Here is a 26,996-nt window from a genome sequence, read left to right as displayed (position 1 = left end):
GAAGCCTAGGAATGGAGGCAATAACAGTGGTGTTAACACCACTGTAAAAATATCACATCGTATACAAGTAAATAACACTGCTGCTGTAGTTTACTTTGGCAAAACACCTTTTAAAATAGGACCTCTAAGTATTCAAGGAATAGTTATTTCCAAAAAAAAAAAAGAAAATAAAGGAAACCCACCTTCATAACACATCTTTCATGCCAATAAATATACAGTAAAAGGTATGAAGGGAACCATTTTCTGTTCAATAAAGAGTACTGAGTACTGAATTATTTTGTGCACAGGTTTTCAGTATATTAACCCTCTTATGTTAATAATCTGGCTACATGGCCTCATGAGATCTTTTAAACATTAGCTGGGAATTGTGTTACAATACTGTCATGTAATGCCATAATATAACTGAACTGTAACTAAAAGTACATGCGATTTATTTAACTAGCCAGCTTGTTGTCACCATGGCTTTTTTTCTGCCTACTACAACTAAACGATCCTTTGTGTAGAATTCCCCCCTACCCTGTTATTATTTTAAAGTGTTCCATGTGTAATTGGTTAGTAAGTGTGGACCATATGAAGCAATTGTGTTTTCTAAAAAAATGTGCTGTTATTAAAGCCTAAAAGTTGCTAAAGTCATGCTATGGATCCCAAGCAAATAAATTCAGTTTACTTTACTAGCTGAAGTCAAGCCAATATGGAACAATGAGCAACAAACACCCCTAGTAAAGAAAAAAAATGACAAGCATACTGTCTTGTGACATTTGGCAACTGAATATGACTTTGCTCCTGGTAGTTTTGTGGTGTCTTTTTGAGCTCAGCTCCAAATCTCACTGCTATTATCAATTAGCAGTCAGTGGAAAACATATGTTTTACATCTAGGGTTTGGAAATAGTGAGATGTGAACCAGAAGCAGTCAAATCATAAGTTACGCTCAGCAATGTGAAGGCAGTCAACCTAAGTGAAACTGAATTAGCATTGGTAGCTGTATTTATTACTTTTTCATAGTTTAGCAAACAGTACACTACAAATACACCTCTGTTCATAGGTCCTGACTACAAATGGAGGTGGCTTGGAAGTGGTTTAAAATGTAAATAATTGTTCACCTCATAACAGGTAAACAAAAAGCACTATTTTTCTTTTTGTTGATGGTAGGCGCGTAACAATTTCTGCACGAATTATTACATACAGTATTTATGTTCGACTTTTTTGCATGTATGTAGAGAATCGCTTATCCATTTGTGATAAAAAAAAAAGTAAATTCTTTAGTTTTTGAAAGTATCACAATCTTGAAAGTAAAATGATTTTAACATCTTCCAGGCATTGTTCTTTTTAAAAAGCCTGCAGGCTTGGTTTTGGTTTGTTATATTTTGGAAAATCTTATCTTTCTGGATTGAATTTACTGTACACTTCTAAATGCATATTTTTGTAATTATCCATAACTAAATAAACAAAGATATACACGTATGTCTTTCTGTCAATCCCAGTTTTCTCATAAATTAAGCAACAATAAATATGAACTAGTTCCAGTCTAACATTTTTTTCTTTTTCTTCAACTACAATGCATTGGTAAACTATGCTTAATCAATACAGCTGTAGACAATTTATTTCAGTAGATATTACACAAGCAAGCAAATGTTCTAATGATAAAATAATAATCCATGAATGTATTTGCCCCTTTTAAATCTTTGTATATTGCATAAAGATTGGGGTTTATTTAGGTATTTAATCCTTAAAAAACTTCACTTTTTAGTGGGTATTTATGTCTGGTGTTGCGATAGTCTTAAATTTTATGCAGGTTGCCAAGTCTGCATGTTCAAAAGCTTACATATAGGAAAAAGAAAAGTCATTAAAAAAAATCCTGAAATAAAATCCTCACGAAATATAAGTTATAGTTGTCTACATGATGTCAAAGCTCTGTCTAAGCTGTGCGCCAAATTTAAAAGGGGAGTCTCAGCATGCAATCAAAACAGACTGAGCGAGCGAGGCTCCATTAGTATTTCAACACATGCTCCCAGGAGCATTTACCTGCAAGATAAATGGTAATCTCAGATAAACTCAGAATCCAGATCAGGAGATGGGAATGTTTCATTTACTTGAGCTGTTTTGGAAAATATATACAAATTAACTAGTGAATGTATGGGGGTTTAAACCCTACTGGACAACCCATGGATTGAACTCCACAATGCAGAAGCAAACATATAGGCTGCCTTAATTCACAAAACATTTTTAATGTTCACATTCGACACAGCCTGTACTAACCTGGTACTACAACTTGTCTGGCTTGTCTCAGAAAATACATGCTATCAAACATAAGGTAGGATCCCCACTGAACTGTAACGGAACTAGATCTCGCTGGCCTCATGTTAAGTTTGACTTGCATTTGAAAAGAAACTGGACTTTGTTTTGTTTAAAAATAAACTGGACGAAAAAGAATATTAAGCTTTGTAAATCCGTGTGGTTACACTAGGACTGGAGTTGTAAATCTGATGCCTGAATCTCGCAGTTAGTTCTTGTGGTTACTGCTCTCCTAAACATGCGTTAGTACTTAACTAGTCCCAGTAGAACTGTAAAGTATCAGCTGACTGTTCATAGCTAGGTTGGGGTTTTGCTTAAGTTCGGTAGCCGTCGTGAAAAGGAAGTGGGGAGATATTAAACTCTGCCTTTAGTATTTATAAATAAACTTTATCCCACTTGCACACAAAGACTGCATTTGGTGAGAGTCGAGAGAACATTTTCTTTTTGTATTTCTCTTTTAGTTGCCTGCTTCTTTAGGCCATTTCAAAACACAAATCTGTTTGTTCCTCCCCCACTCCCACACAAATGCACCGGAGCAGTATGAGCAGAGGAAACAGTTTGTTTGATGTATAGCTGAAGAAAGTGGGTTTCACAGCACCACTGGTTTTTATTTTATTTTTTTTTCCTGGTGCCACACAACAGGATACAGCTCTCCAATTAAGCCTATAAAAGGATTAAACCCAAATTACATCACACATGCTTTAAAGCTACTGCTTTATTTTGCAAAGATAGACAGGTTGACGGATGCTAGTTTTTCCCTGAGCAAATATTTTATTCACACAACCTGCTTAAAATACTAAGGTCTTTTCATGCATAGTACTTATCACGGATATAATACAATTCCTCCTTCCTTCAAGCTCAAAATAAAGTTCATCATCAAGACCACTCTCACTTTGGGAAATGCATGTTCTTAGATTAATTGCAGTAAATTACAGTTCTAATATTAAGTGCTGTGTAATTTTAAGCTGATTAATTGATGTTGACATTATAAAAGCAGTGCTTATGACAGCAGGTGTATGTGTGACAAATTATGTAATGCTTGTCTACATTATTCAGTCGTCATCTTAATCTTAGTAATTTACCAGAAGCTTTTCAGACTTGGCACACATAGTGTAATGCAGTTGTTGTCTTGCCAAAATAAAATTTTATGATCTAGTTTATATTTAAAACATTGCATACTTGGCGATATGCGACATGCAAATTACAAAACATACAAGGATTTCTTGGATATTTTATGACATGTAAACTGTATTAATAAAAAAAAAAGTATTTAAGGCTGGTTGCATATGTCATGTTAGTCAGGTTTTAGGCCAAATTAAGTTACTACACCATAAAGTATAATAGCAAAAGTATGTACTTCCATTTGAGAGTATATTAGTTGTTTTAGTCTAGTTTACAGAAACAGCGTTTACCAAATCACTGAATTATACCACATTGTATTCAGTTATTCCACAGTCTGAAAGGTAGTAGAGATTTACATCCATGTAACATTTACATGCCTATTTTATAATACAGAAGATAAATATATAAGAGGGTTTTTGAATAGTTATATTCATTGGTTCTTTGATGATCTGTTCTTTTTTTTTTTGTCAGAACCCTGGTTTACCAAATATGTAAATGGTCACCATTGCTGTGACCTATATTGCCATGCAAAAAAACTACAATGTATAATATAACCTATGCTTTTTAACAGAGCCCCCCTCCAATCACCTTTCCCATAGGCAAAGACTTTGTTCAGTATGGTATAGAACAATATGGTCCTATGCCAGATGTTTGGGTTGAATGGATTTATATAGCAGTTCTATTGACATGTGAAACAGAACTGTGCTGTGAAATGGGGTCCCATACAGTGAAGTTATTATGTTTTATATTACCTATGGTTCTTAAGTCACTGTTTCTATAAAAGTGGGCTGAAGAAATGGGCGAATTAGAGTGAAATAGGACTGCTGTAAAGCATTAAGTTCTCTAATTAGATCAATACAAAACTGCTCAATTTCTAGATGTAGGGCCATGTGTCATAAATCCTCACAAGTCTGGATTCATAAGATATTGCTTTTGAATGCTAGGTCAAATATATGGTTTGATTTTATGTTATTTAATTAAGAAGGCTTTTGTGGATGTCTAGTTCCATTTATTTATGATTTTGAATGGTATTTTATCTGACACGAAATACATTAAAAACAGTGGGAATTTTGACTTTATATATATACACACACACACACACACACACACACACACACACACACACACACACACACACACACACACACACACACAACTTAATGCTAGAACCACCACAGGGCTATTGAGAAAGAAAATAACGAAAGAAAAAAAGGACAACCGCATTGTATTCACAAACGCAGATTTGTTTACATTTTAAATTCAGACCTGTCAAAATGACTACCATGGCAGCTCTAGTGTTAAAAACATGTAAATCTCTGTAATTTGAGTGAAGTATAATTCATGTTTATATTCCCCTAGATTATGACATCATTTGACCGAAGACTCCTTAGACACTGCAAAAGATTTATTGTTTCTGGTGAAACTTTACACTTGGTCCGATTTCCTTTTCAGGGTGATATCCAGCAATTGCTTATTGTAGCGGATCCCAGAGCAGCTTATGACTACTGTGAACACTACAGCCCAGACTGTGAAACCCCTCACCCCAACGCTCCTCAGGCTCAGGAACCTCAAGTGGATGAACAGGTTGGTATACACAGAGTTCCACTTGAACAAATAACGACTTGCACAAAAGGTGCTTTATTTGTATCTTCCAGATCTGGCTGGAATGTACCCCTTTACAGCGAGGTTGTTGTTTTTCATCATGATCATTTATTGCTCTAAAGATACTGTAAAATATGCATTTTTATTAACCATAGCAACATATCACAAAGCATTTAACCGAGCTGTAGATTTTTTTTTTTAAATCAATTATATAGTCTGCCTTGGAAAATGATTTTCCCTGTGCTCTGTTGAAACTTTCCAATGCTATTTTTTTCAACATTAAATAACTGATGAGATCACAATGGAAACATTTTCCTATCATAAAGACAGGCCTGATTTTCTTGACGCTTGTGATTTATTCTGCTAATGACTTTTGCAGATTGTTTTTGCAGTAGAAGGAATTTAGATTTATACTCCACAGTAGTCCTACACAGCCAATGTTACATGGATGACCAAAAACTTTTTTTTTCAGCAGTGTGAACAAAATAAGCAGTAAAGCTAAGAAAAAAAACAAAAGAAACATTTTATAATTGATATTTTACTTTTAATCATGGAGATTTAAATACAAGTAATTGTTAAATTTAACAACAGAAATCTACATCTAAAATGTGGTATGCGGCTAGTGTTCCACACATCAATCCATTTTGTTTGCATTATGCCAAAATTATTCAGTTTTCATAACTAAACTTGACCATAAGCGAGTATCATTTTGCTAAGAATGATTACTAGTTTTGGAAAATGGCCACAGAATTTCCCAGTAAATATTGCATGATGTTATACAGAGCAGCACCGCATGTCCTACATTTTTTGTTTTTGTTCCATCAGTAGTCGTTACTATAGTTCATTCATAGCTGTTCCCAGAATGCTTCTGGCATCACTTGCAACAACATAAATGTGCTTACTGCTGTCTTATTTTCCTTCTGTACCACAGTTTTGTGGCTTATAGAATATTGCCAACTTTTCAGCTTTATGAGATTTTTTATTAGCTGAGCAGCTGCATTGGACTGACATGCATTCTCTTTGATGAATGCTTTGGTATCACGATCAGCCTGTTAACTGCACTCCGCACGCTGTTGTTAAACTGCTACAGCTTGTAAACTACACAGGATTAATTTCAACTCAGCTCTGAACCCAGCATCCGGGAAACTAAATGCAAATACTACTACTTTTCATTTTCTTTTTTTTTCCTCTTTGCATTTTTTAAATGTGATAAGTGTTTATAAAATTGTAGCATTTTAAGATTAGAAGTCACCGATGTAATTTTCCCACTCTTTTTTTGATTGCCTGTGTGTGCAGTAATGGATCGCCTCTGGTGGTTTACTGGATTCAGATATGTTAGAGATGTCTGTCTGGTCCACTGCTGGAGCCTGGTTCTCATAGTGCAGAAGATTTGATTGAAACAACCCTAAATGGCTTTCGGGTTGAGAGCAGAGAAATTGAAATAAACCAAGTTAATTTAAGCTTTAAATATATTTGGTATGTATATATATATAGTCTATATATATATCGAATAAATATATTTATATGTATATATATATATATATATATATATATATATAGCCCAACTCTCGTTCTTTAAATTTATCATATGTATGTACAATATTTAAAAAGATTCATTGAATAGAATGCTGACAAAAAAATCCTACATTTGTCAATTCATTATTCAATGAACATTGATCTTCACTTAAAGCTTTAAAGATGACACAAATATATCAAAATCTTTATGACTGACATATTTGTAGTACCTTTCATCGCTAAAGTTGTTTTCTAATGCAGCTCAGTTTGATTTGCTTTTGCTAACATTACTGGATTTTCCCTTTTGCAATCTAGTACACTACTGACGACTTAGTAGAATACGACTATGAATACAGTGAAGGAGAATTTACTGAAAATGAGAACACCCCAACAGAAGAAGCAGTAGCTCAACCAGAGGTAAAAATAAACCCTGGCCCTTTGTCATGTGGTATGTTGCTGTCATTCCTCATGTGACACCATTTGTGTGGTCTCTACACGTCACCTGTCCATCAGACTTGCTTCATGTCATTTTACACCTCTCCTCATCTGACAAAAAGAAATAAATAGCAGTTCTCTTTCGGGTCAGGCGCTGTGTTCTCAACCCCCCTACAGTACCATTCTCCCTCCATGCTTCTTTTTCCATTTTCCTTTCATCCTTATTCATTTTTTTTTCCATTCCATCTTTCATCACATTTTTCAGAAAAAGAAACCAAATTCCTTCAGCAAAAAGAAGAAAGTGAAAAAACCCACTAAAACTAAGGACAAACCTGTAAAGTTCACTTCCAAAAAATCTGAAAACTTAGCAGCTAAGAAGAAGAAAGCGATGCCCGGTTACCAAGCAGCAGCACGAGCAAGAACATCAGTCAATCTAGGGGTAATGATAGACCAGACGATCAAGATCTTCTTGTGACCGAGACTGGAAGATCTCTGATGATAGACATTACTATCCCTAACCCCATTAGATACATACAACACTGGCTAATAGTAGAACCTAGCAAATAACATGATTCACTCACTTTTGCCCTTCCTGCTGGAACTGATGTTTTCCCTTTTGTCTTTCAATGCAATATGAATTAGGTCAACAATGTCGATGAAACAGAAGAGTACGATTACGGAACCGTGGAGAGTCATCAGACTCAAACTCCCACTGCTTCAACAGGGGAGAACGAGGTAAATGTTTCAGAGCTGCTGGTCTTTAAAAGTGAGTTCAACTAATTTTGCTTCCATGAAGAATTGTAAGCCAGAGGACGTATATGGTAGGAAGTGTTAACAGGCATATGTAGAGTACATTTCCAGTGGTAGTATCCCACGTTTATCCAGTTAATCCATCTTACAGCCGAATCCTTGTAACCAGAGAAACTTTTAATAATGGGTAAGGTTGTATCACTTAATATTAAGCTTATTGTGTTTTTTCTTGTAAAAAAGGTAGTTTTTGTAAATAATGCACCAGCGGATTCTGGTTAATTCAAATACACACAACTCAGTCTTTTTGGAGATGTTTTTATTATCGTACTTACACAATTGATCCATTCATCATGTTAATAGGTGCAATTGCAATATTTGTCCACAAGATGGCATACTCAAAGAACATTTTACTAATTAATGTAGGAAAACTACAACCTTGCTGGTTGCCCTTTTCACTATATATATATATATATATATATATATATATATATATATATATATATATATATATATATATATATTCAAATTTCTAAAGTGAACTTATATTTTTATTGTTATTATTACAGACTCAAAGGTCATTTTATATAAAAAATATATTTAGTTTCATGCATATATTTGGTAAACTGTTTAACAATAATGACTCATTTCACGATCTACCAGTAGTTGAAATGATAACCTTTGTAAAACCTTGCACTTCATGTTAGGGCTTTAACAGAACAGGCATACATACATGCACAATAGAAGACCCCATATACCATGTGGGAGTTTATTTAGAGAACTACTGTTGATACTGTAGCCTTACCCATGATTAAAATACAATACGATGCAGAAGCACATCAATAAACAATTGGCAGAGCTCATTAGAAGACTAATTTTGCTTTTTAGTTAACAAATGGTGCTACTTATTAAGACATCATATTCTGCTTTCATTCAATCAGAACTAAAAATAAACTTAGTATTAAATTAGGAGAAAGTTTTGACGGGGCAGAGAAGAAACTGACTTCTCGTTGAAATATTGATCTGATTTTATAACTAAGTTTGAAGGGTTTCTGTTTCCCATCGTGTAAGTAGCGCACAGATGCATTGTAATAAGATGATCATGTAGTTCCAGTGATTAAATTGGAATTTTGATCAACACATTTCAGTTGTTCCTCTAGATGCTGCTGATTTGATTCCAGGACTGTTGGCCAATCAGATGCCTTCAGTTTCTGTTTCATGTTCTGCTGTCCACACAATTTTGATGCATGGCATAAGAGGTCGAAACCTCGGACAGTCTGAAATTTAAGAGAACTGCTGAAGTGTCAAACTTGATTAAGAGGTGTGCTGATCCCAGAGTATCCTGTATTACTTTTTTTGTGAAAACAAAAAAGACACAATGTAAAGATCTTTAACAATAGGAACCCATGAAGTCTAATTCAATTGAGAAGGAAACCTTAAGGAAAAGATATATGCAGTGCATAGAATTTATGCAGCACTATGCATTTGGATTTAGATTGATTAGACAAATATAGTATGAACATATAATTTCACCTATTTGCTAAAATGTTGATTGAATTAGATTCATGATAGGTATTTTTCAATTCTGGGTCTTTGTACATCTCTTATTAAATGACTATTACAGAATACATCAATAAACACAAAAATGCTGCAATCTTTTTTTATGATTTTTTTTTTGTTTTATTTTAATAAATGATGAAGCAATACTCGATAACTGGATTTTTAACAATACAGTATTACACAAAACAAGGTTATACTGGATAAAGGCAAATTAATATTATAGCATTTTCCCAAGCCACTTAAAATCCAGGAATGAGTACTGTTTACTCGTTTATTTTTCTCTCAGCTATAATTAATACAGCAGTTTGATGCCATAATGTTGGGTAAAGTATTCTATTAGTAGGTTGTGAGCATCTACATATCCACTATGGAATTCTACACCCTACATTATGTTATGAAACCCCTGTTTTAAAGAGGGATTATTTTAATTTTTGAAGAATGGTTTCTATACACTCTTCAAAAACTGTGCTTAAAAACATTCCTAAAACAGTCCTTAATGTTTTATGAATATGGCCCATAGTTACATAGTAGTAACATAAAAAATGTAGGTTTCATAAATTGTTACTACACATGTAATTACAATGCAATAAGTGTCTAACAATATGTTACTATCAAAAAGCCACAACAAAAAGTTTTTTTTTTTTTTTTTTTTTAATCGGCTTTGGCTCCTTTAGTAATAAATTTGTGCAGTAGGATTAGTATGTGCTTCAACTGCTTGACTAACAATTAACAATCATATTCCTCCCATTATGCTACCCTTTACCTGATGCTTTACCTGGAAATAATAAGGCTGTTGAAGAAGAATTTATTGATGAATATATAACTGGAGAGGATTATGGTGTGGAGAAAAAATTCACTGAGGAAGCCGCGGAAACCGTGGCAACTGGGGAAACAGTGGAAGCCGTGGCAACTGGGGAAACAATGGAAACCATGGCAACTGGGGAAACAGTGGAAACCGTGGCAACTGGGGAAACTATGGAATCTGGGGCAGCTGGGGAAACTGTGGATCAAGGAGCCAACGAATATGACTTCAAGGAATATGATGTTAAGGAACATGATCTTAAGGAGTATGATCTTAATGAGTATGACCTTAATAATTATGATAAAAAAGAATATGGGGAATATGACTATAAAGAGGAAATACCAACTACACAGGAGGAGTTTGGGCCAGGTGTTCCAGCTGAGACTGATGTGACAGAGAGTAAAGTAAGTTCAACCCCAAGTCTGCATGCTGAAGGGTTAATGTTTGCATAGAACCACAACAGAACATGAATCTGATGTGGGCTATGGGTCAGTTTAGCAAGTCTTCTAGCATTGAAATTACAGTATTGCTGGATAAGTGTGTCATGTTCGATCTTGCCTGAATATCTCCACTATGTCTGTTGCATTTTACTAGGAGTCTGAGTGAATGACAAATGGAAACATGAAAGACATGTAGCAGAAATGTTCAAGCTTGTGAGATTTCATATATAACTAGAAAGCTAAAGGTTGACAGATTTACTGCAAAGGCATCTGATTCCTGAACTTGGACATGCAATGTTTCCAAATGGACAGATGATTTTAAGAAGACATAAAAAGTAATGTGCCCCAATGTTTGAATACAGTTGTGAATGCCAGTTGCATAGCTTGAATTAATTTGAATTTAGTAGTAAATTGTTGATGTACAATGGTTATGAATGCAACTCACATAAATAGTTTATATTTATAACCTGTTTAGATACTATTCCATAAAATAATATTCCACTCTGAATTTCTCAAGACAAAGGAAGAGACAATGATTTTTACATTTATATCTGTGAGAGAGAGAGAGAGAGAGAGAGAGAGAGAGAGAGAGAGAGAGAGAGAGAGAGAGAGAGAGAGAAGATGTTTTAAATGAGGAAACTGCATATTAGCTATTTAAATTTGTGTTTGTAGATAAATGGCCAAGGGTTTTTTGGGGAGAAGGGAGAGAAAGGTGAACCAGCAGTTATCGAACCTGTAAGTATAAAGTTATATTATTAACCTAACTATACTATAAGCCACTTTATTCACTGAGACATACATATCTTCTGGAGGAAATGTGACAGGACCTACTACTTTTAACTAGGCCTAGTTTTCTGCATTTTATAAAGAAGATATTAATCCGATAAATTTGGTGTTGTATTCTTCTAGGTGAAAAAAATGATGGTAATTCTGACATTTTAACGGTACTGTGAGCCTGATTTAATAATACTACACCTTATATAAACGTCTAGGTTTTTTTTTTTCAAAGTAAGTGAATTAGATTGTTATACTGTTTCATGATTTATGACTTATTATAAACACTGCTGTCTTTCTTTTTTTGCAGGGAATGCTTATAGAAGGCCCCTCAGGACCAGAAGGCCCCGCTGTAAGTACTACAGTCTTCAGAATAAAAAAAACAAGCTGCTGACTTTTGTACTCATTCTGTTTAAATTCCAGTTCAAATTCAAGTTTTCAAAAAGGAAGCTCAAAAGTAGAATGTCTGTAACTTCAAAGAGTTTAAAGTTAGTAAACATGAAGCGTTCCTGAGGTTCTGACCACGACTGTTCTAACAGTGTATGTATTTTAAACACATTCTTGTGGCATTTCAAGTGTGTTCTTCATTTCTTTCAGGGTCTTCCAGGTCCTTCAGGTCTACAAGGCCCCCCTGGTCCTCCCGGAGATCCCGGTGACAGGGTAAGACTTTTCTGTGCCATTTAATGAAGTGAAGTTAAAAGACATGTCATTGTTAAAAGACATACAATTTGACTTAATGTCATTCATTCAGTGACTGTCTTTACAACACACACACACACATATACATTATTGCCAGGAAACTGTAGTGAAAGGAAATAAAAATGGACACTAACAACAGTATTTAGTTAAACTGCACTGAAAGTATAAGGACTTAATAATGTTGATCTTAAGTTAACTTGCATTGAACCACCCTGTTTAACTGCATGTGTGAATAATCACAAGGAAATCTACTATATCTTTGAAAAGGGCATTTTGACAACAGTATTTAAGCAATACCTTGCTGAATGCAGATCAGCTTTAAGGCACAATGCATCACGTTTAGGCTACTTTTTTTTACATCTGTTCTTTAACTTTAATTGTTATCAGCTACATCCTGCAGCACGTTCCATCTCATACTTGTTGGGCAAATCTATGGGAAGTGAGAGATATAGTATACATATTGTAATCTAACTAGCCAATGACAGGGTTACAATTATTTAGAGGAACTCACTTACCTGATGGCTTGCATTCCTGAAAATGAAAAGATAAATGAATCCTGACACGCAGAACAGGAATTTAGCAGGTCCCTGAAATGTTTGAATTTGATAGACAGTGAAAAGCAGGGTGAGTGTTGCTGCAAGCTAGGGTGTTGTTTGTTTTTCTTAGTTGCACCATTGTAGTCTTCTCTTAAAAGTCAATACTTTTAGGCATTCCTTCTGTGGCCAGCTGAAATAATTTAGGACTGCTGTAATTCAGTCTCTAAAATTAATATACGTTTTCTAAAGATATTAAATATTCATAGGTTATGAAAATAATAATTGCATTCACTTTCAAGGGGCCAGATGCACAACAAATTAGCAAAATTAAACTATTTGGCATTAATAGCATTTTTTATTTGTATTTTGCATGCATACATATATAAAAACATACATACATACAGACGTACTTTCATACGATAAAACATTTTATCTTTTATATAAGCCGCTATTTTCTTTTTGAGTAATTTTTATACAGAGGCAGATTTTTAAATAGGTGTTTTAATTTGCACTCATTTACATATTTCTTTTTTCTTAATTAAACTGTTTTGCATACTACCAACAAAAGATAAATAGTAAACAGGTTTATTCAATAAAAGTACTGCCAACTTGGCAGCAGACTGTTTATCTTAGATTTCAGGTTGTGGGTTTTTATTGAATCACGTTACAAGATTGCTGGGGATGTTTATTTGCCTGTCTGGTTAACTGACTTATCTATGAAAGAGGAATGGGTCATTTATTTGACTATATAATCTACCAAAGCAGCCTGGTTTCTCCAAAGAAAACAATCGCCGGTGTATTTGGCTTCTACAATGTTCAGCTAACAAGTATATTTCAGAGGCTGAGCCCCTTCAAACTTCCTGGGGGAATAAAATGTAATCAGTGGATCAAATGCATTATTTATTTGAATTTAATTTTCAAATTAAATTAGCTTAATGTACTGTATTGCATACATTTTTCATCTAAATGTTTTCAGTTTACCGGGGAAAAAAATCTAATATAAGAAATAAGGTTATTGAGATTTTGTTGAGCAAGAAAGAAAGAAAGAAAGAAAGAAAGAAAGAAAGAAAGACATTATCATAAACCTCTAAGTTGAAACACTGCCCCAGGCTGTAGAGAGCTTTTTCTTGAGCATTGTTCTAATAAATATATTAAAAGATTCCAAGCCCGAATGAAATGTGGTTGCCTGTGTCCCTCTTCCTCTGGCTCGTCTTTGTCCTGTAGAATCTTTTTCAACAGGATGTATTTCCTCTCTCTAACAGGGCCCAGCAGGCCGTGCCGGTCTCCCAGGTGCTGATGGGTTGCCTGGGCCTCCAGGTACCATGCTCATGCTGCCAGTAAGCCGCTCACATTTATTTCTTCACTTTTCTTGCAGTGCACCTAATGTCAAAGCACTGGCAAAGAAATAACAGTGACCACACTTTCTTCAGAGACAGTTCATGTGAATAATGATTCTTCCAATGTGCATAATAACCCCAAATTAAGGAGTATTTTATAGGAATTTGTTCCCAAATACTTAAATATTGAGTACAGCTCATTTTTAACGGTTGCCATTAAAACATGTGTTTAACTAGGGATTTACAGTAATAATCCTAGGGATCTGATGTAACAAAACGTGCCTGGCCCAACCAAAGCAGATGCAACACTGTGCTGTGTAAAATCTTTTCATAACCTCCCTCCCCTCTTGCAGTTCCGTTTTGGTGGGGATGGAGAGAAAGGACCAGTTGTCTCAGCCCAGGAAGCTCAGGCCCAGGCTATTCTCTCTCAAGCCAGAGTAAGTTCCATCTGACCCTTTACACTGCATGTACATTTTGTGTTTTATTCCCTTCCTTGGATTAGTTCAATCTTGATCATAGTCTAAACTGTGTACTCAGTTGTGTAGACATGTTGTCTGTTTGGTCAGTTGCTGCCTTCTTTGTGGATAATAAAAAATGCCACAGGGACCAGCGAATGGTGTTGACATGACTAACTTAGCATATAGTTTACGCTAGATCTGGAAATACTGCTGTATCATTGTATGCATTTAGGCAACTGCTGATTTGCTAGCGGCAAGACTGGTTTCTTGTTGGTTACTTACTCAGCTGGTTTACAGTCACTAAATACATTTAATAGTAGAAAATTGTAGCGATATTACTATCCATTTTAACAATATAGTTACTATACTTTTACAGAGACATAATGGCTTTATAGCCAGAATTGGCATATGTTAAAGCAGCCTCACCAGCTGAAGACCAACAAAACAACCAGATCTTACCAGTCTAAGCTCAGAATTGAAATCTCAGTGGTGTTGTGTACTGATGCATGATCTAATTGTAGGTGATTTTTTTTTTCTTCAGCTTGCTATGAGAGGTCCATCAGGTCCAATGGGTCTCACTGGAAGGTCTGGTCCTGTGGTAAGTTTCCAGTAACCTTTCCCACGATGATGTGGAAGGCAAGTTTGTTTACATTGGGCTACATAGATTTAGGCTGTGTCATAACCAAAGCTAATAAAGAGGAAGGCATTGATTGAGCAACTTAAATAACTTATTGTCTATCTATGCTCCGGAATCATTAGAGGTTATTAGAACCGTTCATAATTCTGTTCAAAATTCAGTCTGCAAAACATGGCGATACAAGGTTGACAGAAGAAATATGGCAAACAACCATATCCCTTAATAATACAGCAAGCATGCGTATTTGCTAATGGTTCCTGTAGTTTGCCATATTTCTTGTATCAACCTATTATGGTTGTATATTTAGTCACCCATTTTAATAACTGTCAATATGAGAAGAAGAAGAAGAAGAAGAAGAAGAAGAAGAAGAAGAAGAAGAAGAAGAAGAAGAAGAAGAAGAAGAAGAAGAATGACTATCATGAATGACTATGCCAACACTTTAATACCATACAATGCAGCATATATAAAGACATGTCAGACTTTGAGTAATAAATAAATAAACAAATACATAAATAAATAAATACATTTACGTCAAGTAAACATTACTGTCAACAGAAACAGGTAATTGAGTGTTGATTTTCATCAAGACTGTAATGGTGGATTGAATAGAAAACAATTTCTTGTGACAGAAGTTTTGTTGCTGTTATTTCCTCTTTCTATTTCTTTTTCCAATTCCTTTCATTTATGTATGTATTCATTTCTCTTGTGCAGGGTGTCCCTGGGTCAACAGGTCTTAAAGGTGATGGTGGTGATCCAGGTCCGCAGGTAAAGATACATCTTTGTTTCTTAAAAAACAAATCTCAGTTAAAAGTACTGACTATTAACAGAACCAGTATGCAAAACACTCCTACAGTGGAGAAAGAAATCTCCCTGCTGTGTGAATTCAGCAGCAGTTTGTACAGTATGTAATTCAATTAATAAATAATGTTATCTCATTTGCACATCTTTCAAATTAATCTATAAAGACTTAATTAGAAAGATAAGGACCATCACATGTAATATAATTCTTGGTTTCTGTGTCTTAGGGTCCTCGTGGTTCTCAAGGTCCCCCTGGTCCTCCTGGTAAATCTGGCAAAAGGGTACGTTCCTGACTATTCTGTGCCGATCTCTAGACATCACATGAGAAAGTACAATATATATATTAGCAGACCAATAAGTATACCAAGAACGTCCATGTAAGAGTTAGTTTGCTCACAGGCCTTCTACTCTAATAGGTTTATGAATAGGAATTATGAATATAAATTAAACAGGATTGTCCTTGAAATAGTAGATCAACCATCAACTAGCAATAAGCTCTTGCAACCACTGTAAAGCATACTGTACAGTACAATATTTTGTGGACCCCTGTGCTCACAGGAGGTTAAAGCCCCATATTGCTGCTGACATGATTTTAAATGAACCTGTTGACTTTTAAGGGCCGATCGGGTGCTGACGGTGCCAGAGGAATGCCAGGAGAATCAGGAGCAAAGGTGCGTTCTCAGCTGAATGATCGATTTGTGTGTGTGTGTGTGTGTTTTCAAAGAGTTAGATAAGTTGACTTGAAATGTAATATTTTGAGATTAGTACCAATGAATTTCATGAAGAAAGCTGAGTGCAGTATAACATAATGAATTAAAAGAATGCACACTGCTGCAGCTCACTATCTAACAGTGCATGTGAATTTACACTATGTAAAACACCAAGAAAGCCTTTTTCAGGGATTTAAATAGATCATTAAAGTTGGGTGCGTTGGTTGATACCATTAAAATAAACTTTTTTTATAGAGGAGCCCAACCATGCCCATGCTGATAATTTGTTCATATAAAAATACGATAATAGTCTGTAGCAGTGGCTAAAAGATTTTTGTTAACAGTCACTGTTGTGGCCACTACTTAATAATATTCTAATATATTGTAGATGAAAGTACTGGTTGTTGCTAGGTTTAACACTCTGATATGTCAATCATTGTCCAATAGGGTGACAGAGGATTTGATGGACTTCCTGGTCTGCCTGGTGAAAAAGGTCATAGAGTAAGTGTTCTGTCAGTATTCTGTGCTTCTTAACATTTCTTTATACTTCACAAGGTCATGCAAACACACATGTCTTTAAAGTGCAGAACACCAGTGAATATGTCATTAAACTGGCTAATTAAATGACACATTTCCTACAATTAGACACAAAGAAAGAGAAATTGACAAATTTTATATATATATATATCAGGAGGACATAGCAAATATCACAGCCTGAAATGTGACAATGGAAACATAGTTACGAAACTTTATAACTTCAGTGAAATTACTTTTTTTTTTTTATTATTATTGAGTGAAACTTCTGCTGTTGAGAAGACCTTTAAGCAGGCCTGCTGTTTAATATATAGACCGTGTCCTGATTCTGAAGGGAGGTATTGAAATTACTTAGGAAATAAATTGTCTTGGGGCTCAAGTATATCTGGCCATCTCTGACAGATGCTATGAGATCTCTAACTTCCTCAAATTAGATTGGACAGTGCTAATGAATTGATATGTAGAGGATTAGGATTTCTGCTCAGAATAATGTGAACCTATGACCTAGCCTCAAGGCATATATACCGCTTACTGTCAGGATGGTCTTTCAATACACAATACGCAGTAAAGCAGTTTTTATCTCTTAAAGTAGTAGTACAGAAAAACTCTGGTGTATTATGTAGGTCAATATAGTTTCCTCACTACCTGCACTAAGCCTTTCAGATGTTACAATCCTCTACAACCCCAATCTTCTATAAAAGTAACCAGTGTCAAATAGTCATTTCTGAGACGATTGCCATTCTGCAAAAGCACATGACGCAGCAGCCTTGATTTTCCTGTTTGCTGTTTTGGTCTGCGATACAGACTGGCTAGAAGTGCCTCCAAATAGGATTCCCAGTTTAAATCTTTATAAATCATTACTTCTTCATACAGCACAAGGGGATCCTACTGGATTGCATCAACCACCTATCCCAAGATAAGCAAAGATAAGGAGTTGAAGCAATCCAGGGTGAATCCCCAGTGCTGTAAACTGTCTTAATAAATCTGTGGCTTATGGTTGATCAGATTGACCCCTAAGATTAGTTTAGGTAAAAGGAAATAAAAGGTGGATTATGATTAGAACTAGTGATATCATTATTAATTTGTTTGTTTATGTGTTTATTGATTGTTTGTTTGTGTGTCTGCGTGCGTTTCTTTCTTTCTTTCTTTCTTTCTTTCTTTCTTTCTTTCTTTATGTATTTAATTATAGCATTTTATTTACATTATGCCTATGCAAAAAAAACATGACAAGAAATTACAGAACCAGCAGCATGGTGTTTTTTTGGGGGGATTTTTGAAAGGAAGAAAAGCTTAGAATGCCCCAACGTGTTTAATAACAAAGGACTTTTCTGCACAAAACAAAAATGTGTGGGTATTTTTAACACAGGGTTAGAGCACCAATACTTATTAAAACCCAAAACCATGTATGTGGTAAATGAATTACATACAGGACTGAAATCCTATTGTATTGTCTTACATGAGAATAACATTACCAGTTGGAATATATTGGCTGTTATGCCGGTTAGGAGTATAGTATTGCATTTAATAATAAAGCTCTGATCTTGACAGTCCATATGTACTTAAGGAATGTACAAATGAGAAAACCAGATGATTTCAACAGAGGCATTTAAAAATAAACCAGTAAGAAATAATTCTTCTTCTTCTTCTTCTTCTTCTTCTTCTTCTTCTTCTTCTTCTTCTTCTTCTTCTTCTTCTTCTTCTTCTTCTTCTTCTTCTTCTTCTTCTTCTTCTTTAACAAATGTACATTTTCTTATTAAGATTTTGCTTCAACTTTTGTATTTGTATTTTTATTTTTATTTTTGTCATTTTCCATGTAAATAAAACAATTCAGAACAAGCAATGGGATTAATACTTGGGAAGCATGTGATTACCAAGCTTCTGCTATTTACACCGGCACCATCATTCTGATGCACACAGATGTGGAAGCCTTCACTGTAACACATGCTGTCTCTGCTTCTTCTTTTCCAGGGAGAAGTCGGTCCACCAGGCCCCCCTGGCAGTCCTGGTGACGATGGAGAAAGAGTAAGTTTCATCCTGTTCTCTGATTGTCAGTTATTGAAAATGACTCCTTTGTGTCAGAGAGCTAACTCTTTCCCATTTGCCTGCAGGGAGAAGATGGAGAGATTGGGCCAAGAGGTCTTTCTGGCGAGAGCGTAAGCATTTTCTTTATCTTCTTTAGCACGTATAAGTTAAGTTAAAAAATGTATTAGTTGATACAAATCAGTCTTCTGTACATGTATGCACAGTATTTTACCCCTTGCTATCTGATTTAGTGCCCAGTACTGTTCATTTTATTAGGCCTCATGGTTCGGCAGTATGTTTTTCACAGGACTGATAATCCAGATGTGAGGTTTGACTTTAATTTCAAGGAAAAATGCATGGGTCTAGTCATATGTTTTTTCTATCTAGATTCCTTTTCATATACATACAGTTTCCATACATATAATAGTTGTGCAGTTAGTAATTTGATATTGTATTTTGACCTTTGAACAAGTACATCTGGACCCTAAATAACAGAATTATTCATAAAAAAATAAATAAGTAAAGTGGCTGTTTGGAAAACAAAAAATATATGACTATTATGTAACTTTTTTTTTTTTTTTTTTTTTTTAATGAAACGACACATAACAGATAAGTATGTTGGTACATACTTTATAATATAATACATTTTAATTTAAAGTTTTAACAAATAGCCCATTAAGGGTTTAATATAAATAAGTGTTGGATACTTGAATATAAAATAGTCAATAGGTAATTATGGTGAGATTTATCTTCATAACCACAGCCTTTATTGTGAATGTATGTGCTTAACACATTTTTTTGTTTGTTTGTAGGGCCCAAGAGGATTGCTCGGACCAAGAGGGTCTCCAGGTCCCACTGGACAGCCTGTACGTTCTTTAAGATTTTCCTTCGCTTTTCACTGGAATTTTGTTTCAAACTTCCTCAGCTTTGTTTTTCACCATTAACTGTGCCTTGTTTCGTTAGGGTGTTGCTGGAGTTGATGGTCCTCAGGGTCCAAAAGGAAACATGGTATGGACGGATTTGTATTTATTTTTTTTGCATTTAATTATTTATATTGTATACCTACGCATTTCAGCATTGCGATCTTTGTGTACCTTGATTACCAAGTTTTATATACAAAAAAAAAAAAATGTAATTAAATTAATTTGCCCCACATACATTTAAAACTTTTCAGTGGTTTGTTTCTAATACCAGCCTGTAAACATTGCCATGGACATGTTGTGAGTAAATCTTGACACTATCAATTGCAACAGTTTCCAATAATCAGTGGTGTAGTCAAACTGAAACTGCTTCTTTAAGAAGGCTAAAAATGCTGACAAGGAGGACAGCAGCAATACATTGACTACAACTGTGTGCAGAAATTAGATACATGCATTACCTGTATCTGTTACTAGATGTTCAGCGTAAAAATAAAATTAAAATTCATACAATAAATCTTGTATAAGAAAATCAATATTTTAGTGGCTTTCCGGTACCTTCAGATTTATTACTGCATTGCTGCCGTTATTACATATGGTACACAGAATGACTCACTGTAATTACAAACATCCATTTTGCTTCATTGTGAGTCAGGCCTGCTGGCTGGAGAAAGTACACCAAACAAGTACCTAACTAGAAAAAACCTATGAACAAAATGTACCCACTAATTTCCTTCTAAATTAATAATAATAATAATAATAATAATAATAATAATAATAATAATAATAATAATAATAATAATAAAAATAATAATAATAATAATAATAATAATATTGGAAGTTACTGAAATTTCTCTTTTCCTTCCTTTAGGGTCCTCAAGGAGAGCCTGGGCCTTCCGGACAGCAGGGAATCCCTGGTCCACAAGTGAGTACAAATTACAAAAACAAAAACAATAACCATGCCATCCTAACAACAATCTATAATCAACTAAAGTATTTGTACTAAAGCATCAATCAGAACTTTGTTAAATTATTCCTTTTTTTAGAACTATCAGAGCCTGTAATTTTTTCTTTTTCCTAGCTAGGATCCATAGCAATTCCCTTTATACTGTGAGCTTCTACTGCTGAAAGAAGCAGCTCAAAGCAGCTCATTCATGTGGCTGGAATTTTAGTAAGAAAAGCCACACCTGCTGGGGCTCCATACCGGATCAGGTTACCTCTTGAATGCCAAAGCCTTGGTCTTTCAGGGAGCTGAAAAAAACGAGCTCTGAACCAGACAGTACAGTTTTTGTATTACCAATTTATAGCTTGACTGTGAATTATGAAAAGCTCCTGACTTAGCTCCTGAGTACATTTTTCATCATCCCCCCCCCCCCCCCCCCCCCCCCCCCCCCCCCCCCCCCCCCCCAGCTAACTCCATAGTATCTATGCACTCCTATAACATCACATTAATTGCTTTCATTTCTTAAACAGGGTCTTCCAGGTCCTCAAGGCCCTATTGGTCCACCTGGTGAAAAAGTAAGTTTTTAAAAAAAACTGTAAATAACTCCCAGATGTAGATATGATATAGTCCACAGTCTGATGACACACCTAAACATTGCATTAGATAATATCAAAATACAGCACAAGTAAAATTGAAAATAATATTGTAGTGACATGAATGGCATTAATCTCTTATAATCTATATCTAAAACTACTCTCATATTGGATTTATAACTTAACAAATAATGCATTTCATTTTGTATTCATATTTTTACAAATAAGAAAGCCACGCTGTATTTTTATTAAACTGATTTATTTTGTTACAATGACTGTATTTTTTATCTGTACAAAAGGGAAAGTAATCATGTCACTAATGAACCATATTATTTCTCTTTTTCAGGGACCCCAGGGTAAATCTGGTCTCCCAGGCTTGCCTGGTTCAGACGGGCCTCATGTAAGCTTTCTACTCAATCTTTTTTCTCAATTTGGTCGATATAAAGGAACTATAAATTTACTGGCACTTTTATGGTTTATGAAAACAGACTAAAACATACTTAAATTAGTCTATTCTCACATCATCCCTGTGCCCTCTCCAAAAATGTGTAATCTGTGAAAGGTCAGATACATATAGGGAAATATACTATGGCAGGTTTTTGAGATGGGTGGAAGACCAGAAAAAAGAAATTGTTTGTGGTTGGCTGATAGAGGGTTTGTTGTAAGCTTGTGGGACTCAAAGTCAGAAAGGTAAAAAATAAACTTTCTCCTGGAGTACAGTATGTCAAGTCAGTGTCACAAGAAGGGCATATACCTGACATTGATCCAGGTGTAGACATCGGCTTACAGTGGCTATGTCTGTGATAGCTTCTTGTTGCATTCCTTCCAACAGGCAGTGAGGGAACAAATTGAATAGGAACAGGGAAAGTGCCATGTTCTTTTGCACTAAGCCAACTTGATATAGGAGTAAAAGTGGTATACTTTGCAGGGAAGATCCCTTTATAGACCCCTGTAATTTAAAAAAGTGATCCATAGAGCTATATTACAATTTAGGGTGGGGCGCTGGGTGAAAGGGGATTTCTCTGCCATGAGGAAGGAAGCCAGTTAGGAAGGGAAGCCTGCATCAATCAAATGGATTCAGGTGCTGTTATTACTGACAGAAAACCCTTCAGAGAGGCAGAATGGGTTCGTAGATGAGAGGAACACTCGCATTGTAATGATATTTCCTATTTGCAGCATTTGCCGGAAGCACTTTTGTTGTGTTGCAAACAATAGACTTGGGAGATAAGCATGATAGCACCAATAGCATTATTAATTAGAAATGTGCAAACACTTTCAGCAAAAACAGTTGCAGACACTTGGTGGATATATCTTTGTATAATGTTGATTGCTGTCTTTTAGGGTCACCCTGGAAAAGAAGGTCCACCCGGAGAAAAAGGTGCCCAAGTAAGTAAACAGCATTACTGTTGCTCAAGTGAATCTAGTTGCCTAAATGGTTATTGATTCAGACCCTTCTGAATGTTTGCCTAACAAAACCTATTAACCTATTAAAAAAAACCTAAGCCTGTCTTCTATTTCAATTACAGACACATTTACATTTTGAAACCTATTTAGTTACATGATCTGTGAAATGTTGAATCTACATGTACCTCCTCTAATCTGTATATATTTGTTTAATTCATGAATTATATGTCATTGCGTTCCATGAAATACTGTGAAATCCTATTTCAACATTCGTTCCTATATATTTCCATCTTCACATGTTCCTCAGATTGTATTATTTTCTGTAATTTTAGGGACAGTCCGGCCCTCAAGGACCAATTGGATATCCTGGTCCCCGAGGTGTAAAGGTAATTTGAGTTTATTAGTGTTAATTTTGCACCCATAACTTTCTTTACAGCCTATGTGTTCCATGCATTATGGCTGTACATAATGTACATGTTTTGACTCTGTGGTCTGTGTCACACAGGGTGCTGATGGCGTCCGAGGTCTTAAGGGTGGCAAGGGTGAAAAGGTAAATATTGATTCTATGATATTTTCACACACTTGACTTCTTCTGCTCAACAGTGGTTTAGGGGTCTTTAATTTAAATAGCAGGGGAGAGTTTTTATTTTTTTTGACATTTCTGTCAATTCAAAGATAATGTGCAGATGGGCCAGTTGCAGCTCAAACATACCGCAATTTGCATTTTCTTTGCAATAATTCGCAAAGTATACATTGGTTTTAAAAAAGTACAATAAAATTGCACACACATACATTTATAGTGCTCAGTGTATTTTAAATGTATAAATCATTGCACTGAAATAACACTAATGTGTTTTGGATAATCTACACATTACATTATGTAAAAATATAAATCTGTACAGTAGGTCTATACAGTATACAGTACAGTAGTAAAATCAAATGAATACCTAGCACACTTTCTTTTTACCAAAAAGTAATAAATCATGCTGCTCCATTGTACACATTGGTGTACAATGCGAATAGAAGATTATTTTAAATTGAAGCTAAATGATATTAGTGATTTTCTTTTATTATTATTATTTTTAACTTGGCCTACTTAGTAGCCTAGACAATTAACACAAAATGCATCATGGTTTCGCACTGACAAGTTATGATACAGGAGGACAGTCAATTCTCGTTAATATGAATTTCAAGGGACCAGCAACAGATTTTGCATTATACCACTAATTCGTATTATCAAGAGTAGCCTATATGCCAAATGTATACTGTCAGTTTTTATTTAAGTTAGTCAGTGGTGCAGTGCTAAATTGTGCACAATTATAAACCACCTGCATATTGATAGAATAGGTGTATTTTCTATTCATATACAGATGCTCAGAATGAGCTAGAAGGGTTAGCGGCACATGTGTGCAGTCGATTGCTCCCAGCACATTGGGGGAACCAGAAATGTCATAGAAAAGTGTTTTCCATGCTTGTAAGTACACCCTGCCTTTAGGGAAAAATAAGTATTTGGGTGTTTGCCTCAAAAATGCATTGAGCACAACTTACAAGGCATGAGAAAAATGGGTCTGGGAGATGCCAGCAACAGCTGCCACAGTCCCCTAAAAGGACTCAGAGGCAAGATAATGCAGAGTGGACAGTAGTTTGACCGCTACAGGGATAGCATAGCTTCTCTGGGTGACAGGCTTCAGGTCATCTTTTAAATCAGACAGCAGCTGAAGAATTATGTGGCTGCCGAGCCTGTACCTGTACTTAATTTAGTCTTTATTTAAATCAAAGAGAGTAATGTGGGTACGAAATACCTTTTCTCTTCTAAGCCTACAAATCACTCATTCTTGCTGAAGACAATGTCTCCTTCTTGCAGCAATCAGAGCGGCCGCGGTAAGGGGTAGTGTTTTTCACACTGCCTTTTAAAGGTTTGCTGATTCCGACTTTTTAAAACGTGCTTACAAAAGTTGGATGCAACTGTAAGTGTCGAAATTGCCAGCAGCTTTAGTACATCTCATTATAATATTTGAAAACCCTTTCATTTCCACCACATTTATGCAAATGTATGCAGGAACACCTATAATTACATATTCATCTAAAGTCTAAACCGCAAAGAAAAACTGCTGGCTCAAAGCATTCCCTAAAATGTCGCTAACAGCATTGCACTTGTTTAGTACATTTCAGCATAGACTTCTGCAGCTGGTTTGCGTCTGTTGCGACAGGCACAACACTTTAGTACATCTACTCCTGCTTGTCTTGTAAAGTATAATGTTAAGGCTTTTATGCATGTTTGTTCATTCTTAATAGTTTTGTAACCGTTTCTTCAAGAAAGAAAATATTTTCAAAATCAGTCCCATTATATTTTATTGATGTCATAAAGGGAAGGGGAAACAGGAACTGGGAAATTCCTATCAGGTTTTACCTCGCACATGCTGGCAGCAAATCAGTAACCAGTTTTGGCAGCCGCTGGTTCAGGAAAGCCTCTTGGCTCTTGTATCAAAAGCTTTTCTTTCTTGCATCTTTTAAGGAGAGAAAATCCGATACAGGACAATCACTGGAAGTCTCATCTAGAGGTTACTCTTGTATTTTGACAAACAGCTGTTGACTGTAGCTTAAATGCTAGGATATATTCCTCAATACTCAATACTCTATAACCTCAGATTGGTACCAAATTTAATCAATTACTTTTTTAGTGTATACTAAAAACGACATGAAACTAGAGGTGCTTTAACACTGCAGTGCTTTCATGCGGTTGTTCAAACAATGGTTCCTCATTGAGATATTTTGGTTTATTCTCCTGTGGGCTATTTATAGGAAACACCACAGCATGGTACTGAGCAGCTGTCTCAAGAGTCTTTTGGACTCAGAGATGAAAGGTCAATGCCTTGTAAGTCCACTCAGTTGTGTAGTTATGAGTAGGCACACCATGTTCTTTAAGGTTTTTTAAATCCCTTAAGTGGAGGAATTATTTTAGGTTAAATGTATCTCATAAGTGAATGAATGCTACATGCTGCTACATAACAAGACAAAAGGATAATTCTTTAATGAAGTAATCAAAACATCATAATATGTGGTGCACATTTGCGGCATCATCTGTGAAGTGTCTATGCACTGTTGACACACTTAAACTAGAGAAAAACATTTCGCTAGAAACACCTTTCAAAAAGCGACACCTCATCAATAGAATTTGAGATAATAATCAAAGAAAATGTTCATGAAACTATATATAAGTGAGTTTGAGGTGTGTTAAATTGCATTTACCTGACCTAAATCTGATTGAACGTCTGTGAGATGTGATGATTTAATGAACAGTGGGTACATAGACAATCCCCACAAAAGCCATTGATAATTTGGATCTACTGCAGATGTTCCAGAGATAGTAGGGCGGTATCCCCCAAGGACCTATTCATATATGATCAAGAGTAAGTCCAGACATGTGGCAGCAAGCAAGTGTCAACCAGGCTAGCATACTACCTCGTGCCACATGTACATTTGCTTTTATTTATTTTTTAAGTGCTGACATTTTAGAAAGATGAAAACTAAACCTTTGTTATGTTAGTGTTGACAGCAGAATTGCTCACATAAAAAATAAAACAATATGTGGTTTCCCAGTCAGAATGGGACCTAAACTGACTGTATGTAGCTATTTAGAGTCGAGAATGGAACATTCCATAGTCCATCTGTCTGGCGCTAATATTTCGTTCCTTTCGTAGTTTCTTCATCTCACCTGTCTTCATAAAAAGCCATTTCATTATCTGTATTCTGTTATCCATGACCACTCTGGAAAATATAATTGATGGCTATATAGCCTGGACTCGAACCGGAAGCCTCCAGGGTTATAGGGCGCATCCTGCACTCCACACAGAGTGCCTTTACAGGATGCACCACTCAGGAGCCCTGAGAGCTGTTAATTCTACAAGTACAGTTTGTAACACATTGTTTATTTAGAACAAGTTTAGGGTCATGTCCCTTGTGTTTTTAAGAAGGTTGCTGCATTACTATTACTTTACCAATTTGTAACAAATAATTAATCAGGGATTACGTATGTTCTGCAAGGCGTTTGCTTTTTTTTTTACCAGCAGGGGGCTCTGTGGTCCGAAATGCTAACTTCATGGCTGGGATAAGGGACTG

General features: G+C 35.5%; 1 protein-coding gene across 5 annotated transcripts in view; it reads left to right on the top strand.

Annotated features, from left to right (window-relative positions):
• The window catches only part of LOC121330671 (collagen alpha-1(XI) chain-like), an 84,516-nt gene that overhangs the window by 14,067 nt on the left and 43,453 nt on the right, over positions 1–26,996 (top strand). The window contains exons 5-29 of one of the 5 annotated variants that reach the window (XM_041277364.1): positions 4,867–4,998; positions 6,847–6,948; positions 7,232–7,405; positions 7,609–7,701; positions 10,063–10,479; positions 11,188–11,250; positions 11,600–11,641; positions 11,887–11,949; positions 13,787–13,861; positions 14,215–14,298; positions 14,861–14,917; positions 15,668–15,721; positions 15,982–16,035; positions 16,372–16,425; positions 16,912–16,965; positions 18,967–19,020; positions 19,107–19,151; positions 19,833–19,886; positions 19,984–20,028; positions 20,809–20,862; positions 21,411–21,455; positions 21,820–21,873; positions 22,815–22,859; positions 23,210–23,263; positions 23,383–23,427. In XM_041277364.1, coding sequence (XP_041133298.1) covers positions 4,867–4,998; positions 6,847–6,948; positions 7,232–7,405; positions 7,609–7,701; positions 10,063–10,479; positions 11,188–11,250; positions 11,600–11,641; positions 11,887–11,949; positions 13,787–13,861; positions 14,215–14,298; positions 14,861–14,917; positions 15,668–15,721; positions 15,982–16,035; positions 16,372–16,425; positions 16,912–16,965; positions 18,967–19,020; positions 19,107–19,151; positions 19,833–19,886; positions 19,984–20,028; positions 20,809–20,862; positions 21,411–21,455; positions 21,820–21,873; positions 22,815–22,859; positions 23,210–23,263; positions 23,383–23,427 — 2,013 coding nt within the window. The remainder of the gene's footprint in view (positions 1–4,866; positions 4,999–6,846; positions 6,949–7,231; positions 7,406–7,608; positions 7,702–10,062; positions 10,480–11,187; positions 11,251–11,599; positions 11,642–11,886; positions 11,950–13,786; positions 13,862–14,214; positions 14,299–14,860; positions 14,918–15,667; positions 15,722–15,981; positions 16,036–16,371; positions 16,426–16,911; positions 16,966–18,966; positions 19,021–19,106; positions 19,152–19,832; positions 19,887–19,983; positions 20,029–20,808; positions 20,863–21,410; positions 21,456–21,819; positions 21,874–22,814; positions 22,860–23,209; positions 23,264–23,382; positions 23,428–26,996) is intronic. The other 4 variants (XM_041277365.1, XM_041277366.1, XM_041277368.1 and 1 more) reach the window with 4 other exon arrangements.

This window comes from Polyodon spathula, chromosome 18, assembly GCF_017654505.1.
Source record: "Polyodon spathula isolate WHYD16114869_AA chromosome 18, ASM1765450v1, whole genome shotgun sequence".
Classification (NCBI taxonomy): Eukaryota; Metazoa; Chordata; class Actinopteri; order Acipenseriformes; family Polyodontidae; genus Polyodon; species Polyodon spathula.
This window is presented reverse-complemented; position numbering and strand designations above follow the sequence as displayed.